This window comes from Lepeophtheirus salmonis, chromosome 1, assembly GCF_016086655.4.
Source record: "Lepeophtheirus salmonis chromosome 1, UVic_Lsal_1.4, whole genome shotgun sequence".
Taxonomy (NCBI): Eukaryota; Metazoa; Arthropoda; class Copepoda; order Siphonostomatoida; family Caligidae; genus Lepeophtheirus; species Lepeophtheirus salmonis.
Genome location: NC_052131.2, coordinates 44703080 through 44722733, shown reverse-complemented (window position 1 = coordinate 44722733; position 19654 = coordinate 44703080). Strand labels below are relative to the sequence as shown.

Below are 19654 nucleotides of genomic sequence, written 5' to 3'. Positions count from 1 at the left end.
CCCTCGGAAAGCTTCTTCTGCTACTGCTGCCGAACCCGTCCCTTGTAACAATGACTTTAAACTCATTTATCGGAATCCATTTATTCCTCTTGCAAGATTCTCTGTTCGATTCAAGATATATCAAACGGGATTGACATTGTTACTTGTTCCTCCTTATTGGTACGGAGCCCTAACTGGATCTATTCATCCAGAAAACGCTCTGGCTGTGACGTCCATTTCATTTGCGGCCATTTGCCTTGTATTTGGTTTTGGTGAATATTTCCGTCGAATCATCGGGATGGTGTATATTGATCAAAAGGATTTCTCCAGGCATATGTTGCTTTATTGAATTGCCTTAGTTTGTGTATCATAGCTTAATGAATAATGTTATATGCACATACATACAAGGATTGAACTTCATGAGCATGTCTCACAGTTCATTGGTCAACTCTCATTCCTGATTTTTCCAAAAGGCACAAATTAGAGCAACTCAATACATATAAAATGTTTGTTGGTAATTTCTTTTCTTAGTGTCAAGATATCACATTTATCCCTCATGGGCCACCGAAATAATTTCATAATTCCACTTGAGGAAATAATGCCTATATCCGAGTCTGGGGCAGATGTATCCAAGATTCTATGGAACGTTCATTTCTACCATAAAGACTATAGGAAAATGTTCATCAGTACACAAAAGGGGGGAATAGTGGATAAAGAGCAATTTGAGATCGTTTTTGGAAAGGACTCTAAACTTTAATCTCAATTATATTCATTAGTTGTTATAATATGTTTTATTTTTGACTTTATAAATGTGTATATAATTAAAATGTTGCTGCTAGTATAAACGGTTATCAAGACTCTGTGTTACTTAGTAACACTCATTATGTTTCTTTTTCATATTATTATATATTTGCGTATCTTCAACTTACAACTCAGTAGCTACCTGTTGCAACGCAACGACTTAGCCTTGCTTCGAATATATTAAGCATGCAACCGCCATAAGAAATATAATTAATAAAAGATAAAGAGGGGAAATCATATATTATTTATTATGCCATCATTCGTAACACAAAATTTGTAGTCGTTCAGTTAATAAATCAATCTTGAGACTATAATTTGAAATAAGAATCCAGATTAAAATCTCCTCAATATAGTGCATAGACGATTGTGTAGCCGGCCGCTGAGATAGTTCATTAATATTTAGCAAGTGTGTATAATAAGATATATTATTAACCTTTTTGTATTCACTTGGAGGCCGAGATACCAAATAAATAGAAAGCTATTGTTTCGAGCAGTCGTACAACTTACATAATACCACGTCTCTCATGAGTCATGCCTCTTCTTCTAGCTACTCTTTGGTACTCCCAGTGGCAGTGTTTATTTTCTTATAGTTAATAATATTATGATAAGTGATTGTAGTAATACAGACAATTAGAGTTTTTTCGAGAATGGTTCTCATTCCATTGCTCATCTGACATGAGGACCCTTCCAGCCTATCAGTATATAAGAGTCAAGTAACTTATAAATATTTTATATTTAAATTTATAAGCATATTTATTCCTTATTATTGTATTGCCGTAGGTAAGTAGCAAAAAAAAAAAAAAAAAAAATACCGACTTACAACTATCGTTACACTAACTATCCATCTCAAATCCTAATTTACATTAATTAATGAAATTACCCTTTCTGATGAGTGATTTGTTATGAATTATGATAAGTCTAAGATAAGTGATTCAGGGCTCTTGAACGTATCTAAGGATTGTTCAAATTCCTTGGAAGAATGAATGAAAACATAGTCTGTGACTCTGATTGATATACTGACAAATTGCAATGCACAAACTTAACTGTCTAGATAATATTCTCAATAATTGCATCTTTTTGGATGGATGCCTATATTTTTTTATTAGCAAGTCTGAATCAAACGTACACATCCTTTATTAAACACTCGATATGTACATTATTAAATCTTGTTCGTAGGCGTGTACTGTTTATATACACATAATTGAACTTGTGTCATCTAGAAATTACCTACGTCAATTGTAAATTTAATTACTTAATCTAAACAATATGCTTCTCTTTTTATCATCTCTACTACTAATGTAATAGTAATACTTCTACACGTATCAGAAGAAATGATTTAGTGTTGGAAACTAATAAATTAATGATCCATCGTAGTAGTGAGAGAGAGACGAGGGGCCACTTTTTGGTGGAAAAGGGATACTTAATTTTTATCTGTGTTCATTATTGTTTTATCTCTTAGACCATTGATTACCCAAGTCAAAATGTCTGGAAAAGGTAAAACTGTGTTAGTTACTGGAGCTGGAGGGTATGTGGGATCACACTGTGTTCTGGAGCTTTTAATCCAGGACTACAATATCGTTGCTGTGGATAACTTTGTTAATTGCGTCCAAGGTAAACTATTTTGCTTTCATCTCTCACTCCTTTATTATTTTAATTGAACCTATTATTGGTCTGATATTGAGGACATTACCTTCATTCTTAATAATTATTCATTCAAAGAGAAAGAAACAAAGAAAGTTCTTAAAGTTTGATCTTTCAAAAAATACATAATCAAATTATGTCAATACCAAATTTCGTCAACTTTTCCACACAACGTGTCGGTAAAAAGAAGAGGAAGTCAATAGACAGTTGTAATTAATTTACATCAAACATTCATGACAATTTTCATATTTATATTTCAGAAATGTGATATCCTAATTTATTTTTATTGCCTTCTAGCAGAACATAACTCTTATCCTGAAAGTTTGTGTCGAGTTGAGGAGATAACAGGGAAGACCCTTTCCTTCCATGAGGCTGACCTCACTGATAAGGCAACATTGGTCCCTCTCTTTGAAAAAGTAAGCTTCATTTCAAGTGAAGTTCTACTAATACTATAGATAATTTTATTTTCTAGTATAACATAGATTGTGTTGTACACTTTGCGGCTCTTAAGGCCGTTGGAGAATCTTGTCGACTTCCTTTGATGTATTACTCCAATAATGTTACCGGAAGTGCAAATTTAATGGATTTAATGATGGAGTATGGAGTGAAAAAGATTGTTTTCTCTTCATCAGCCACAGTATATGGAGATCCTCAATACTTGCCAGTAGATGAAATGCATCCCGTTGGAGCATGTACAAATCCTTATGGGAAAACTAAATACTTCATGGAAGAGATCATGAAGGATGTTTGTAATGCCAACAAGGTAACGTGAAAAATAATTAAAATATTTGTACATTTTTCTATCTTAAAAAAACAATAAACTAAGGACTGGGGAACAATGATTCTACGTTACTTCAACCCAGTGGGTGCTCATCCTTCAGGTAAAATTGGAGAAGATCCACAGGGTATTCCGAACAATCTTCTACCCTTTGTTGCACAAGTAATTTTTTTAAAAATGGTAATAATTGCTTATGGATAATAAAATCAAATAAAAAATTGTAGGTTGCAGTAGGTAGAAGAGACAAGCTGACTGTGTATGGAAATGACTATGATACGGAGGACGGAACCGGAGTAAGAGACTATATACACATTATGGATTTAGCTAAGGGGCATGCGTTAGCTATTAATGAACTCCTTAAACCTGAGCAACAAGGAGTTTCAATTTACAATCTTGGAACAGGAAAAGGTTGACCTATGTACCTTTAAAAATGTAATGCTTCATGTATTTATAATAATTTAGGATCCAGTGTTCTTCAAGTCATTGAGGCATTCGAAAAAGCTTCCGGAAAAAAAATTCCATTTGAGTTCGCTGCCCGAAGACCTGGAGACGTTTCCTCTTGTTATGCCAAATGTGAATTAGCCAAAGAAAACCTCAATTTCAAATCAAATTATTCACTATTGGACATGTGCAAGGATATGTGGACTTGGCAATCTCAAAACCCCTCTGGATACACTCCAAGTCCATCATCCAAATAAATCATGTATTTGTTTTATCTTGTGAAATATTTTTTTTTTTTTCGTGAAACCGGTAATTTTTTTCTTATTTTAAGAAGCAAAGAAAAACTAGCAATCAAACTGTGATGGTATGTGAATGTATGTACACCTATGTGTTTTTAAGGCTTCTTCAAATAATAAATACTTAATATAACTAGTGTTTTACTTTACTAAAAATAGTCTTCTTTCTTTAAGATTTGAATAGAAGCTACCTAACGTTAAAAAATAATTACGGGTTGTACGTACTTAACAGTACATATTCCCTCATTCTTGATGAAAAATTGTTATTTTTGAAGGGAATTAGGAAAATATGTAGAGCAGTGTCTTATTTGTTAACGCTAATAATATATTTATTCATTATGGAAAAAATGAAATTAAACTTTATAATCTATATATTATAAAAGAATGAATTAGGAGTATGGACAAGCCAATGGTGAGCAAGGAAACTTTTTACTTAATCATCGTCTGACGAATATTTATCCTTAAAAGGATCTACCATCCGAGTTTCCAAACACTTTTTAAATTGATCTGACCGTTGTTTGTGAATATGAGCCATATTATTCACCAATTTTGCAAATGTATTAGGGCTCTCAGAGTCCAAAATGGGATTATCCCACTCTTCTTTATTCCAAGAGAGCGTACGTCGCGATCGTAGATTATATCCGTGTCGTTCAGTGACAGGCATCCTCGATGGCCTCTTACGTTCAGATGTAGGAACTTCATTTTCATGAATAGAATTCATATTATTTGCATAAGACTTGGAGAGTATTAGATCTCCTTCGTAAATTGATATTTCCCCATCTCCTAGTTCAGTTTCTTCATTTTCACATGCAGTATCAGAGTCTGAGATATCAATAATCTTTGATACATTGAAAGTTCTATCAGTTTCAAAAGAATTATAGCTATAAAGAAGGAAAATGTTAAACAAAATATGATGGGACAAATAAAAAGAAGATTAATCTAACCTATCCACTGAGGTATTGTCATCTTCTTCATCATCATAGCACTTTCCAGAAAAATTACTTTCATTTGTGTAAGAGATTAAGGCATTGTCGGTAATATCAGCCGTAGCGTGACTCAAACTAAAGCTTCGAGCCTCCATTAATTGTTTGAGCTCTAGATTCTGCCTCCTTATATCCTCGAGTAATATATTATTGATTTTATTATAGTCTTTGAATTTCACTGCGAAGTAAATTAGGGTAAGCAAACACATGAGAGAACAAACTTTCCGGACATTCCAGACTCGCTCATATAGCTTTGTACTGAGATCATCTCGAATCTGGGCAACAAAGTCTCCATTGGAAGGAAGACTCATGGATGTGACAGTTCGTTCAATTCCAAAATTAATACTTATGATAATAAATAACCAGAGACGAGCCTCGGCAGTTCGTTTGGTGGCAGTAAGAACATACACTAAGAGAAGGGATCCACCATAAAAGACTATAGCATAGATCCAAGATACTTCACTTAAAACGAGATTCTGCAATTGGGATACACGATCAAATATTTCAAAGATCATGGAGCGTTGTTCATCAGTTGAGGATCGGAACTCAGTGAGCATATCTATAGAAATGAAGACATATATCTAAGAAGTTTCTCCCGTGAATGGAAGTTTAGTAGGAAACTTACCCTTGACACTCGTTCTAGAGGCTACCAATGCCTGATTGAGGAGTGTTCCATTCTCCAACATGGACCTTTGAAAGTCAAGATTCTTTTTTTGCACCTCTTTCATTTCATCTGAAAAACGTTGAAACGTAGAAATGGCCTCCTCAGAGGCTTCTCCAAGATGATGGATACGATTTTCCGTGGATTTGTGCCAAACTTGGCTCATAACGAAGTAGCACATTGAGCGGCAATGCATAAAGAAATTACTATAGGCCGTAAATGCATTATGATCCACATTACGAAGACATTCTCGAATGGGCTCCTCATCAGGACAGGGATAAGTATTCAGGCCCGCCTTTTCTAAGAAACAATTTGTAAATTTCAGGGCGATGCGACTCTGGACATCGTCAGACAGAGTCGCACATCCATTGTGAAGATCTTCAAGAGCGTCTAACCAACATTTCCCATATTTCGGAAGTTTGGCTCCAGACTGAATAAGCTCATATTGTAATTTCCCTTCTCGCATGAGTGAATCGACCTCTCCATGATCCCCGAGCATGAATTCCCCACGAATGCCCAAAGGAACCAAAACCAATTGGAGGACCCAGAAATATAGGTTTCTCATTTCTTTGATGAGTAACTTAAAATTTCAAATTGAATTTCGTCACTTGAGCATAGAGGCCCATAAGCCCGTAAGACTCGCCGTCTTTTCCTATAAAACTTTTGTTGTATTTAGTTTTTACTACTAGCAATCGTCATTAAATCAAATTCAAAAGTGGAAGAGGACCCTTTGCGCAAAACAATTTATTCCCTCCAATCAAAGCCCTTGTCGCAGTTTATGGCTCCATAACTTGAAACTTCTTTCAAACTCCTTTGTTATTCGATTATTCCATTCTTAAAAATACATACACCAACGGGATTTGACAATTTGTGGAGAACTCTTTGTTTTCGATGATAAGTATCAATTTTCACTCTTGGCACGTTTCTTTTTTTATTCCTTACAAATCTCACCTATTCTCGAGCTCCTCTCTTTGTTTCTTATTAAGTTACAGAGAGTGTGGAATATTATATTGTCCACGTACGTGTAAGCAGCTTTTCATGTAATTTTATAAATTATAAGTGTTTAAATCCTGCCTATTCTGCTTTATTTGCAGATTCAAGTAGACATGTTGCTTGTAGCAACCATGTATTTTATTCAACTAAAATATTAGTGCACATACTAATATTTTATAGAAATCAATTTTTAAAGTTATCCACTTCACAGGGGGTATTCATTTCCATTCGAAAGGACCTTCGACAACATTATCTTCTTAAAGAAAAATCTTGTAGCTTCTTATTTATTTTCATCATTCTCATTTATTCTTATATCAATTGTATAGGTTATTATTTATTATGATGAATGGCTGAGTCATTGACCATCGTTCAGGCGCATTTTAAATTCTGTCGTGCCCTATTTATTAATTTTCTTAGAGGAGGTATGACTTACTTTAGATACATCTAGATGCTTATAGAATTCCTATTTAAAAACAATGGGTATTTTTTAATTAGTAAATATTAACTCAGTCTAATTTTACTTGATTATTATTAAGTATTAATGTCAGGTTATATTGAAAACGTATGTTCTCTATATTAATATTAACCTTCCTGAAGTTGTGAAAAGTAAAAATAAAAGCACAAAAACGATCCCCCGCCCCTCATGATAGATGAAATATATAAGAACTACTGTTAATTAAGCACATTAATATAATTAAAACGTTTGCTAAAATATATAATTATTATGGTGTCATAGTATTTTTTTTTTTGTCTTTAGTTAAAACATTATCTTGATCAGTTTAATCAAGGAAATCTTTAATTAGCTATAGACTTCCTTGGTTTAATATATTTTGAGGACCCTACTTAGTTATTATAATATTAGAATTTAAATTGAAAATATTCATCATCTTAAATATCTTGCATTCAATTTTTTTCTTTAATTCGAATTAGAAAATAACTTCATAAAGAGCACAATACACTTTGCCAACTTGATCTAGCGGTTCAAGAACCGGAACGGTATCACATTATGTAATGTACTAAATAAATATGAAACATTACATATAAACCTTTAACTAAATGTCGACTGTTTTTTATTTTACTGAAAGCAATCACGAGTACAGTTCAATCGTCATCCATTTCTAAGTCTTAGCTTTAAAAAAAAACCAAAAAAAAACCAAAATTAAATGGTAGTATATTTGCCAATCACGTCATAATCTCCTCTTAATGTTGGATTTTTCCTTCTTTGCTAACTTTTGAATAAAACTTAATTCCAGTTCAACAAAATTTCGATTTAATCAACGTGCAGGATGCCATTAATTTATATGTAAAAAAATATAAATATTTCTATTAACCTTGGGTAAAAGTAGATAAATCAACGGTTGAAAAAAATTACACAGTACTTTAGCATGTTAATAGATGACACTTTTTTAATCATGGCTATTATATAGTAGGTTGTAAATCCTTAGCCTGCATTTTTGGTATGCAACCTGAACAGTGTTTTTTTTATTTTCTTAAGCTGTTATAATCGTTTTTTTATTCTTGAGGAGACGAATTATAACCAAGGGTATGCCAGGTTCAGCGGTTCTATCGGTGTCGGTCTTGGTTCTTTCATTTCAACGGGTTGGGTTTCGGTTCAGCTTTATTGGTCTGGAGTCCGGTCGCAGTTCTTTTTTATACAGGTTCAGTTTGGTACCAGTTTTCGGTCCGCTTTACAAGGGTGAACGGTTGCTTTTCAGTGGTGAACGTGGGATATTTAAACAGGGCAAATGCTACAGCATAGATTAAATCTTGCAAGAATATCGTCCAATGGACTGTCTGACCATTATTTTCTTCAGGCAAACATTGGGAAAAATAAAATTAAAAGGAAAAACTCTAGACGGAAAGTCAATGCCGACCTATTCATAAAGGAAGGAGTATAATGGAGTATAATATGCACGGTGCAAGAATGAGAGAAAATTTTTGAACTATACAATTAAGTCAAACAATTTAAACCTCCTTAAATATTTTTAAAATAATAACGGATGAAGATAATGAACGAGATTATAATGTACCATGAAACGGTTACATCCACAGAAAATAAATTATGTTCACAAGTCTTGATGTTCTTAACTCGCATGTATACGTGGTGATGTGTTTGAAAAAAATGCATGTGTTCTTTATCATGATTAGAAGAAGTTTTTCCTCTCTTTCCTTGACGCAAAGGTGTCAATCAAACTGTCCATGTCTTCATGGAGCACCTTGTCCATCATCAGTTATAACTTTATAAGTCATAATATCGCAAAATACACGCCAGTTGTGAGGTTGTACAGTAGAAGTACTGGGCCGAAATACAGTTTAAACTCTACTGCCGACACATTTGTAGGGTCCAAGGTTAATATGTTATAAATTATAATACATCCGAGCTAACGGGTTGTGCAGGTGAACTACGGGCCCGGGTTAAGTTAAATTTCTTCACCACCTCTTTCTTGAGCATCAAGAAACCCTCTTAATATTCCAAAATTCACCCCCACTCTCAGGCTATTCAGGTGAATTACTGAAGCCAAAATACAGTTTAAACTCTACCGCCGCCGTGCTTCTACGCACCAAGTAACCCTACTAATATTTTATAGTAAAACCCAGCCCATAGGTTGTGCAGGTGAACTGCTGGGCCTAAGACATTTAAATTTCTCTGCCGCCCCTTCCCTGAGCACCAAGGAACCTTCTAATATCCCAAAATACACCCTAGCTCTCAGGTTGTACAGGTAAAGTACTGAGCCTCAAGGCAGTTTAAACTGCCCCACCACCGCATTTCTAACGACCAAGAACCCTCTAATCTTCTGGAATACACCCAGTCCACGGGTTGTGGACTGCTGGACCTTAAGGCAGGTTACATTCTTCTACCGCTGCTCCCTGTGCATCAAAGAAACTGTCTAATATCCAAAATATAACCCGGACCTCAGATTGTACAGTTAAAGTCCAAAAAATGTTATTTAAAGGCCGCCATGGCCCAAAAGACCAAAAAAAAATTACCAGGACCGTTTCTGGAGTCATAAGAACCTAAATAAAAAAATTTCACCGCAATTCATTCAATGGTACAGCCTTGATTGAAGGACATACACACACACAGACATTCACATTTAATATATAGATTTATTCTTGTACCTTATTTCTCTTCATTTTTTGTAATAAATAATGTATATGAATTTCAGGAATTTAATTACAACCATAATCAAATTCATTGTCAAATTCAAATACTTCTATACGAGCGAAAAAAAGAGCGCTGCTCAATTTTAGTTGAGCGGGAGCGTGCTCATTGCTTTAAAAAACGAGCGAGAGCGCCCCCCACAAAATTACTAAATTAGCGCTCAGGATTTCTTAAGTGGACTAACGTTCTGTATTATATATATATTCCTATTATTAACTATTATCAAAGATCATCTCCATATCCTCAGCTCACTAGACGTAATCAAAGGCTTCCTTTGCGCAGAATCCATGAGGAAAATCGATTTCCCTCTACTTAACTGTATTATTCAAGTCAGATGATTAAAGAATAACATCTTGTAATTCCCCACTTTAATAACATGCGGATTTTAATCTTATTGAGTCTGATTTACCTCACTGAAGGAATTCAGGAGCATGGAAATCTTGGCTTTCAGAGGAAACTTCATCAAATGGATGTAGAAAATCCATCAACAGTTCCTGATGTGAGACCAGAGATAAAAGAAGAAGAGGTGACTAAAAAACCAGAAGAAATAAAGAAGAGAGATCCCGAGAGTGGGCCATTGAGTTTTTACGATGGACAATTCTTTGCTATGCGAGTAGATAAACCCATTATTGTGTCCGTTTTCGCGAGAGATGGAAAAAATGCAGCTAAATTTGTTCTGAATAAGGAAGCCACTTCAGTAAAGGGCAGTATCATTAAAGCTGAAGAAAAATATTTGGTCAATTTAGATTGGAAGGGCGCAGACATATCTGACAATGGGCTTATATTAGAAAATATATTCTTGAAAATGGAGTTTCTTAAAGATAAAAAAGAGTATAGATTATCTGGAATGGATGCAGAGAGCGTACGAATTGGATCTGAGGAAATCGTATATAATCCACTTGCAGTTAAATCTAATAATGGATATGGAATTAAAGCGCCAGTCGGAACTAGTTTTTGCTGTTCTAATCCTGGGATGTTTCCACCTTCTAACAAATCTGCCGAAGCCAATAGCAGTAAATATAAAGTGGGTATAACTTTACCTGGTGTTCAACTTCAAGTATTTAAACTAATTAAATCTGGATTTGGTCCTGAGTGGAACTGCGCAAATTTATTGTCTATTGGTTTATGGGTTACACTTCTCATTACTCTCGGATTCACATTAGTTTGTTATTGGGGATTCTCAATGTTAGCGGGTATTAACACTATGGACAAGTTTGATGACCCTAAGGGAAAACCTTTAATTATAAATACGTTTGATTAGTTATTAAATCCACATTATTAGAATGTTAATTTTTTGCATAAATTTATTTAACATTGCTTGATTCATGATATTTTATTCTTTTTAATTAATAATTGTATTATTCTAGATAATTATTCATTCCATTAGTAAAAAAAAAAAAGTCGATAAACTGAATTCAATCAATTGATTTATATTCAAATTGGAATCGTCCAGGATATTTGCTTGATTCGACTACATCCAAAGTAATTGTCTAATGTTCTTCTTGCAACATGAGTGAGTTTAGGACTATAGTCAAAAAGAAACACATTAAGTTTATTGCATGATGCTAAAATTGCACCTACACCCGAATCCGATACTTCTAAACAACCGTCAATTCGAATTTCCTGTAGAGATTTCCTGCAATCGCCTTGAGATAAGCCTATCAAGGCTTTATCTGTAATTTCCGTTGAACTTATACTAAGAGATGTAAGAGGCAAATCCCTCAATACTGACAAACCATAGTCATTCACACCAGGACTGCATCGACTCATATCTATTGTTTTTAGTGACGGGCATTCTCTTTTAATAATTTCAAATACTTCGTTATTGAGAGCTCTTGAGTTTCCACGAAGATTAAGATAATGAAGAAATCGTTTATTTCTAAGAATTTCCATGAGCCCTTGAGTAATTTGGAAATACATTATTTTAGTGAAAGAAGAAAACAAGAGTAAGATCGACATACCTTTAGGGGTTACGCCAATTCGGATATCACCGCAGCTTACTGCACTCAAATTTAAGCTTCTGAGAAATATACTGCCAGATGTTAATATCAAAGCTTCATCATCAATCCAATCAACTAATGATAGATCAAGATCTGTAGTTTTTGAATGAGTTAGCACTGTCAAGAGATTTAAATCCGCCAAACCGTTTCTTCTACTTGATAATAGGCTTAACAGCCTATCTTTAAGGGTTGTCGGAAGCCCATTTACGGAATTTGCGTTTTCTGATAAAAAATTACCCAATAGTAAGGTCTTTAAAGATAACTCTAACAAACTTCGAACCATAATTGAACTATAAATTTTCTGTTTTAGGCGAATCACATTAAGAAATGAATAAATCAATAATTATAATTTATAAATGATAATTTTTAGCAAAATTCAATTTAAATAAAGGCATGTTTATACTCGAAAATCATAATTAATCAATGGGAATATTTTTTGCATTATGTTAATAGAAATTTATATATTTGAAAATGAAAAACTTGAGATTTTTGAATCAAAAATCTCATACAGTCTTTGAAATTACATTCACGCAAAATAAAGTTAATATAATAATAATTAATTAATCTATTATGACAATTAAATTCTGACTGAATTCTTCAGAAAAGAAAGCCAATTATTGAGTTGTTAATAATAATCATTATTGATAGGCTAATAATAATTATGATAAAGAACAAAAAACATAGATTTTTGATTAGTAGAAGAGCACGAAGTGCATATGTACAAATCAGATATACCCATTCATAGGCAGAGAAAAAAGAAGATGCAATCGAAAAATAAAATCATATACATAATATTATATGTATGCTATAAGTGTAAATCTCTATATATACATATGTAGATAATATATTATTATACTCATTAGAAAAAAAGTTTGAAAAAGAAGATAATCAAATCTTGGGTGAGAAGGCAAATAAAACCTTAGATATTATGCATGTAAATATATACACACATATTGAAATAGTGGATTTATGGATCTTCGTAAGAAGTACAAAAAGTACGAAGAGGTAGACGTATAATTACAACAGGGAATTAGAAGAATGAGGCAACTTGTTATCTACATCTGACAAATGATGTATAATAAGTGCTAGAACTGATAACTAGGTATGGTTATTTTCTTTGTGGAGAGGACGGACGATGGAAATGATATCTGTAAGTGAATGAACCTATGGTGATGGCGATGATAATGAGTTCCCATTACTGAGGGTATCCTCTCCAATATTCTCAGGAAATAAATCATCGTAAGCGGGTGGAGGACCCTCGCCACCTCCGATTTCAGTATGCATTCCCCCAGTCGGAGGTACCTGTACAAGACTATTGAGTGGAAGATATACATTTTCTAAAGTCTGTCGTTCCGTATTGGAGAGTTCTCTAAGTGAAAAAACTGTTTGTTCTGGTAAATCACAGCTTCCACTAGAAGTTGAGGGTCTAAAACAGCACTTGTGTCTTTGTTTGACGAGAAATATTGCAGAAAGACATGTAATGAGACCAAAAGCTAGCACAAAGAGTGTAAAGGGAAGCAATTTATAGTTGAGTTTTCCGTTTTTGACAAAGGAAGTGACTTGGAGTCCATCGTAAGTGCATCCAACCTCATCTGCTGGACTTATATCACCTGGGCAGTTAAAATGTTGATCGCAGACATATTTGTTCCAGATACAACGATCACTATCTTTGCACTTAATCTGAGTCTGATCTGGCTCAATACAATTAATTTTATACGCAGTGACGATGAGAGTAAGATTAACGACACTGATATCCGGCCAAGAATGTGTTGCCTTCCTCCCTCCGAGGGATATCCATATAAGAAGATCTCCTTTAGAATCATCATAGGCAAAGCCAGGTTCAGATCCACATAGACGATCACTTTTACTCATAGTGTAAAAGGGAACATTATCGTCTTGGCCAAAGCGAATGTAGTCAACACATGCCCCACTAGCCTTTTGACGTAGTCGCATGTTTTCTACATGCACTGCTATGCCATAGTCTTTGGGTGCTTCTACATGAATTTCACAGCGAGAGGCTGTATGATGTTCATTGGGTTGAATGCGAATGGAAGGAGACTCCAAAAGAAAAAGAGAGGCTCCGGTTCCAAGGTGGATCTTATCGTTCCGAGAACTAGTGCAAATGTCTGCATTATCCATATGATACTGTCTGTAGGAGGCTAGTACGGTGAGGAAGGAGGTGGAAGTCCATATCAAGACAGCTAAGGCCTTGGAAACGGCTGCAATCCTCATTACATTCTCCGATAAGTGTACTTTTAGCGAAAAAGAGCTCGTCCTTCATTCAAGTGGAATCAATGGGAAGTAGACAGAGTAGTTGTCAGTTGGGTAGATCGAATCATAAAGGAATGCCTAAGATGGGAGGTTAGGGGTGGGGGGGGGCTGTGTTAGAGAGAACTAGCATAAAAAGATTACAATATGTAAAAAGGGGAAATGAATCAAGTCTCATGCACAATCACTCTGTAATACTAGAACAAGAAGTAGTGTCAGTAAGTATTGAGCGAATGACTATTATAACAAATTCAATAAAATCAGAAATGTATGTACATGCGAGTCAAGTGTTATTATTATTCTATTTAATATTTTGTTATTAAATAAAGTCAGCTAAGCAAGCTGACAGCAGCTTAGGATAATATATTATTACTTGATGTATGTATGTACGTACATCATATAATAATAATTTTAATATATAAGTAGGTATCTTAATCTATTAAAAAACGCAAAAACATAAACTCGAACTCAGAAGCTATACTGATGATGTCGTGAATGATGGATTTTACTAATCAATGATCATTTATCTAGCTGCTCTCTTTGTCTACCACTATGTCTTGAAGAACTTCATATTTCAGGAGTCTTTGAAAGTCTTCCGACGCCGAGTAACAAGAAGTCATATCATCCAGTGTTCTTTCAATTGTTTCTTTCTCTATTTTTCGCACGTGATCCACCTATTATTAATTAATATTCTCATGAACTCGTAGTACTTCGCAAATTCTCGTCTCTCACCTCTGCCTTCAAATCCATTTTCTGTAACGCTCTCACTTGACTCAAAATCTTTATGAAATCCTTTCCACTCATATTGGACTTGAACTTGCTTTCCAATTTATCCAGTTCCTTCTCCGCCACAATAACAGAGTTTGCAAAAGTTCCAAAATCCTTATGCAACTCCGTCATTTCCATTCTCATTCTATCTTCCTTCTTCAAAGAGATATCAACGAGATGATAATGATATAAATTACTAATTAGGATCTTGAGCAGCTTCGTAAAATGATAATAACGATTAATGTGAACTTTGAATCTCCTTCCAAGCTGAAATTACTGTTACTTATTACCTTCTCAGTATAAAATATTAATTAATAATGATTCAGTTTCTACATCTACTTTACCGCCCTTTTCCTACTAGTTATTATTATTATTTAAAAGGAGTGAAAATGTCATAGGTCCACGCTTCATTCCCAGGCCCAGAATGGGAATCCATTTATTCTTATTTTTTTGCTCATTTATTAATTGATTAAAACTACTCGTCACACAAATTGGTATTTTCGCAGTTGATTTAATAAATAATAAATTATTATACTGAATAATTATGGAATTCGACTCTGTTCAGCTCACAGTCTATCACTAATAATTAAACTCAATAAATGACGTCAGACAATAGTGCTGAAAAGTTCCAAAAGGTATTTCGACTTGCGCGTGGACAACGAATTTAACCAATTGTGAGGCTTCTTTAGACTGTATAGTAAATGCTAGTTCCTTGAACAAAAGGAGGGAAATCTATCTTGCTTTATATATTATGTATATATGTTAATTTATACCTATGACTATGAGTGTATATAGTACAATATTAATATTAATAATATATTTATCGCATAGGCTAGATAGCTGAAGTTATTAGTATATGTTATAAGTAGTACCTAGGGATTTCTTCTCCGCGCCGCCGCCGTTTCTTCATCTCTAACACCATTTCGTATTTTAGTATTTATTGACTATTTTGACTAATAAAATACCACTACCAGGCTATCTGAGTAAAAAGTTATTATTGCGAGGGAAGGACGACGACGACAACGACGACAACGTCTTCTACTCTTGACTGTGGCCAATGCGCTGTTATGAAAGAAAAGAGAGGAGGAATTACAATTAGTATTAGCCATTACCATTAGGTATATAATATTACTAGTTACTTAGTTAGTTATTACTTATTAGTAAAAGAAAGGGAAGTCTTTTGAGAATAGAAACGCAAACAGAGAATGGATCCGGATCTAAGTGATGCTTCCCTCCAAGAGGAAGAAGATATGGAGGAGGAAGAGGAGTTCTCTCTCATAGATGGATCCGACTCTTCCCTCACAAATGCATCAGAAGAAATTCGCGGTTTCCACGGATGGAGGGCGGAAGAGGTCCCTGTTCGAGACAAGGATAAGACTGAGGAGGAGTGTTCTTTCGAACCTGAGGAGTTGAGTAGACCCTTTAAGCCCTACATCTTTCGACGGATCCCAGCATATAAATATCTCGATGCCTCGGAAGAAATTGCGGGATTCTCTACGACCACGCTTATTAAATCTGCAAGTACAGGCTCTGGGAATGGGTCCAAGGGAAGTGGGGGTAGTGGTAGTGGGGCAAACCAACACAACTCATCCTCTTCTTCTGGAAGCTCCAAAAAGAAGAAATCCAATGTGAATGTCTCCATTACTCCTAGTCTCTCATCTAAAAGGGAGTGGAGACCCTCTTCTCAGTATTTCAAACCTCTTCAGATGGGATGGGTCCGGGAAGTTGTACTTTCTGTTTCTGAGGGAGAAACCCTCGTCTTCTACCACTCTCCACAAACATCCAATAAGAAAAACAAAACATTCAAACTCCTCGGAGAGCTTGAGACCTATTGTAAGTACACGAAATACATGTAGATACATGCAGATACATGTAGCATAGTCCCAATTCATTCTCTTTTCTTTCAATTTCAGTAAATCATAGTAACTCCGGACTCTCCACTCTTAACTTTTCATTTCGAAGGGAGAGTATGGGAGCTCCATATGGCCAAGAGATAGTTCGATATGAGAATGAAGATGTTGAAATCTTTCCAAATAAATCTGTTGAAATGAAAAAAATGACCAACAAACCCTCGGAGTCCTCAACTTCAATGAAACTCAAAATTAAAAATGTTAAATCCCTTGATGAGTGTAGTCCAATGGGTTCTGCCAAGCCTAAGGTAGTCATATCCTAATCCAATAAGGATTCACGAATATACGTATATATTATTTATTTTTCTAGAAACCTGAAGTAAATACTAGAGTAATTAATCTTGATGGTGATACCAATAATTTATCTAGTTTACTCTCTCCAATGCTGAAGGATACCCTCACGAAAAAAACAGATCCATTTTCAGGTGCCTCAAGGTCATCCAGTAACGGGAAAAAACAAGGAGTATCAAACTCAAGCAGTTCTTTTATGAATTGGCCATCTTCTGTATCAGTGTCTCCAGCTACTTCGAAACCCACTCTCCGCCCAAAAAGAACAGATCATGGGGCTTGTTCCATTCACTGTGGAGGAGGTGCTTCTGGCTTCCCGTCTCTCTCCTGCTCCAAGTGTAATTCCCTATTTCACCCTCCTTGTGTTGGTCTGGGGGATGGACACTCATATTCGGGCTATGATTTTGTGTGTAATGACTGCTCTCCCATGGTCGAAAAAGAAAATAGTGCACCTAAAAAAGTACCTGCAGTGAGTTTTAGCCCAGTATCATCCTCTTCAACTTCATCGTCGAATTCTTCCAATTCTTTAAGAAATACAAGGTCTTCGAGTGGTAATAATTCTTCGCTTTCTGCTTCAGTAACAGTAAATCGAGTTCATGGCCCTGGATATTCACAAAACTCAGTGACTAACCCTTCAAATTCGACTAAAAAGGTTCCCTTGAGACCCATTGAAACTCAATCTGTTATTAACATTGCTGGAAATAAATATTTGGTTGTTCCTGCCCCTCTTTCCAAGAGCTCTGGCAGTAGCTCTAATATCAAGAGACCTGCTTCCTCTTCATCATCTAATAAGCCACAAAATTATATTCCAATCATGTTAAAACCTGCTGTTGGCTCGGATAAACTACCCTCCTTTGAAGTTGAAGAGTCTTCTGATGGGAAATTAATGCTTGTGCCCATTTCATCGATTGGATTAGAAAAAATTGTGAAACGCAAAAATGACTTTGAAGAAGAGGTACCTTTTGAATAATTGTTAATCTTGAGGATCATATGACCTTATTTCTTGAATTATTTTTGTTTGTTTTTGTAGAAACAATGTCCAGATACCAAGAGATTTTGTCGCGATATTACTTCGAACCTCACATGTGCTTATTATGCCTTGATTCATGTATTTAAATATCTCACCACTCAAGAACGCATTCAAGTTTCTAAAGTATGTTGTCTCTGGAGAGATCTGGTTTATCATCCATCTCTTTGGAAGACTGTTAGTCTTAGGGTAAGAAAAGATATCCCATAATTTAAATAGATGTACAAAATTGAAAAAAAAAAATAATATTTTTCTCAAATAGAACATGAAGGTCTACAATTGGCAAAACTTCACCGAGTATTTGAATCGAACTCGTGCTCCTACTCTGGACTTTAAGAAAATGTCCTATCTTAAGGGAACAGATGAAACCTGGTTGGATGTATTCCAAGTTGCACCTAATTTTAGATATGTTACAAAGTTAGAACTACCAAAAATATCTGGGAACTTCCTTATTAATCTAGCTTCAAAAATGCAAAAACTTGAATCTATTGTTGCCTCCAATGTTTCAAAAGAAATTGATCTTGAGGAATTGACAGATAATGTTCGAGGTCTGAAGGAAATTAAGCTCAAATCAATGTCGGGATCCCTCAAAATATCCTGTGCATCACGTTTTACACCTTTGTTGAGTCTAAATTTAACTTCGCTTGTAAGTCATTCATAACTTAATTCAAAGAAATGTGGGGATAAATGTATATATATATTTTTTATTATATTCAGTCATTACTCTCCATCGAAGATCTATGTGATGGTGATATAGCAGAATTGTCATCGCTGAAAGAATTGAGAGAATTATCACTCGGAGAATGCTCAGGAGTTTCCAACATATTTGAACATATTAGTGCACTCACGCACTTAAAAAATCTCCGTCTCGAATCCGTTAATGTTGATGGTTCTCTACGCTTTATGGAACGTTCACCTCTTGAAAAGCTTGAGTTAGTAGATTCGCATTTGATTCAAGGTTTTGGTTCTGGTTTTATTAGATTAAGGGGTCTTAAAAAATTATTACTCATCCCAGTCTATAAGGATGAGGTAGGTTTTTTTTACCTAGTTACTATAGTTATTCATTATTATGATTTTCTTTTTCTTTAAGGTGGCAGCAATTAATGCTGAAATCGTAGACTTTGCACTCTCGATGCCAAGTTTATCACACTTTTGTCTTGGACTTACAAACGAATGGCTGGATTCAATGAATTCAATACTCAGCATGACGTCTGACAAATCTGCGCCTGTTCGTGATAGTTTTCCCATTTTGGTTAATGGAGTTTGTGAAATGTACTCTCTCTATAAACTATTTAAGACCCTCTCAGCTGCTCTTCCAATGAGCAAAGTTAAAGTATTAAGGATGTCGCAACAAGCCACCAAAGTACAGCACATATGTACATTGATGAGCTGATGACAGCAATTCATTAATAGAAATGTTCTATACATATATATATTTCTCTCTCTCTCCCACTTGTTTGCCATACTATAAAAAGTACATTAGTATGTATTGATTAATTATAAGTACTTATAAAATATAATATATTCATGAGAAATACAATTTAGTTAGATAACTAATCAAGGTTTTTGTTCATTTTCAATGCTATTATTCTAAGTGAATAAAAATGTTTTAAATAAATATTCCAACAGTTACCATTATTCATAGAGGAACAAGAAT

The 19654-nt window shown here is 34.8% G+C and overlaps 5 protein-coding genes across 17 annotated transcripts; 2 read left to right on the top strand and 3 right to left on the bottom strand.

The window, feature by feature from the left end:
- Window positions 1-906: 906 nt before the first annotated feature.
- Window positions 907-4069, top strand: Gale (UDP-galactose 4'-epimerase). Of its 10 annotated transcripts, none has more exons than XM_040727066.2 (7): window positions 907-1186; window positions 2240-2391; window positions 2719-2837; window positions 2894-3184; window positions 3248-3379; window positions 3424-3607; window positions 3662-4069. In XM_040727066.2, the coding sequence occupies exons 2-7, from the start codon at window positions 2262-2264 to the stop codon at window positions 3895-3897; spliced, it is 1092 nt and encodes a 363-aa protein (XP_040583000.1). In that variant the 5' UTR covers window positions 907-1186; window positions 2240-2261; the 3' UTR covers window positions 3898-4069. The 10 variants fall into 10 exon arrangements, with proteins under 10 accessions (XP_040583000.1, XP_071750020.1, XP_071750023.1 ...); XM_071893919.1 differs by having other exon boundaries at window positions 1055-1186; window positions 2722-2837; XM_071893922.1 differs by having other exon boundaries at window positions 1062-1186; window positions 3248-3361.
- A 171-nt stretch (window positions 4070-4240) lies between these two features.
- Window positions 4241-7036, bottom strand: LOC121131635 (uncharacterized). The gene is made up of 3 exons (XM_040727006.2): window positions 5545-7036; window positions 4881-5478; window positions 4241-4817 (listed from the first exon to the last, which is right to left on the bottom strand). The coding sequence occupies exons 1-3, from the start codon at window positions 6143-6145 to the stop codon at window positions 4370-4372; spliced, it is 1647 nt and encodes a 548-aa protein (XP_040582940.1). The 5' UTR covers window positions 6146-7036; the 3' UTR covers window positions 4241-4369.
- A 3978-nt stretch (window positions 7037-11014) lies between these two features.
- LOC121131569 (uncharacterized) lies at window positions 11015-15483 on the bottom strand. Its single transcript, XM_040726985.2, has 3 exons — window positions 14737-15483; window positions 11698-14678; window positions 11015-11634 (listed from the first exon to the last, which is right to left on the bottom strand). The coding sequence occupies exon 2, from the start codon at window positions 13966-13968 to the stop codon at window positions 12901-12903; it is 1068 nt and encodes a 355-aa protein (XP_040582919.1). The 5' UTR covers window positions 13969-14678; window positions 14737-15483; the 3' UTR covers window positions 11015-11634; window positions 11698-12900.
- Window positions 11171-12019, bottom strand: LOC121131589 (protein AMN1 homolog). Its single transcript, XM_040727001.2, has 2 exons — window positions 11698-12019; window positions 11171-11634 (listed from the first exon to the last, which is right to left on the bottom strand). Exons 1-2 carry the CDS (start codon window positions 12017-12019, stop codon window positions 11171-11173), a joined length of 786 nt encoding a protein of 261 aa, XP_040582935.1.
- On the top strand, window positions 15394-19554 carry LOC121131536 (uncharacterized). Of its 4 annotated transcripts, none has more exons than XM_040726965.2 (8): window positions 15394-15870; window positions 15934-16605; window positions 16686-16930; window positions 16993-17925; window positions 18001-18186; window positions 18260-18643; window positions 18715-19026; window positions 19088-19554. In XM_040726965.2, exons 2-8 carry the CDS (start codon window positions 15978-15980, stop codon window positions 19388-19390), a joined length of 2991 nt encoding a protein of 996 aa, XP_040582899.1. In that variant the 5' UTR covers window positions 15394-15870; window positions 15934-15977; the 3' UTR covers window positions 19391-19554. The 4 variants fall into 4 exon arrangements, with proteins under 4 accessions (XP_040582899.1, XP_040582909.1, XP_040582905.1 ...); XM_040726975.2 differs by having other exon boundaries at window positions 15465-15890; window positions 15949-16605; XM_040726971.2 differs by having other exon boundaries at window positions 15465-15890; window positions 15940-16605.
- Window positions 19555-19654: the final 100 nt, after the last annotated feature.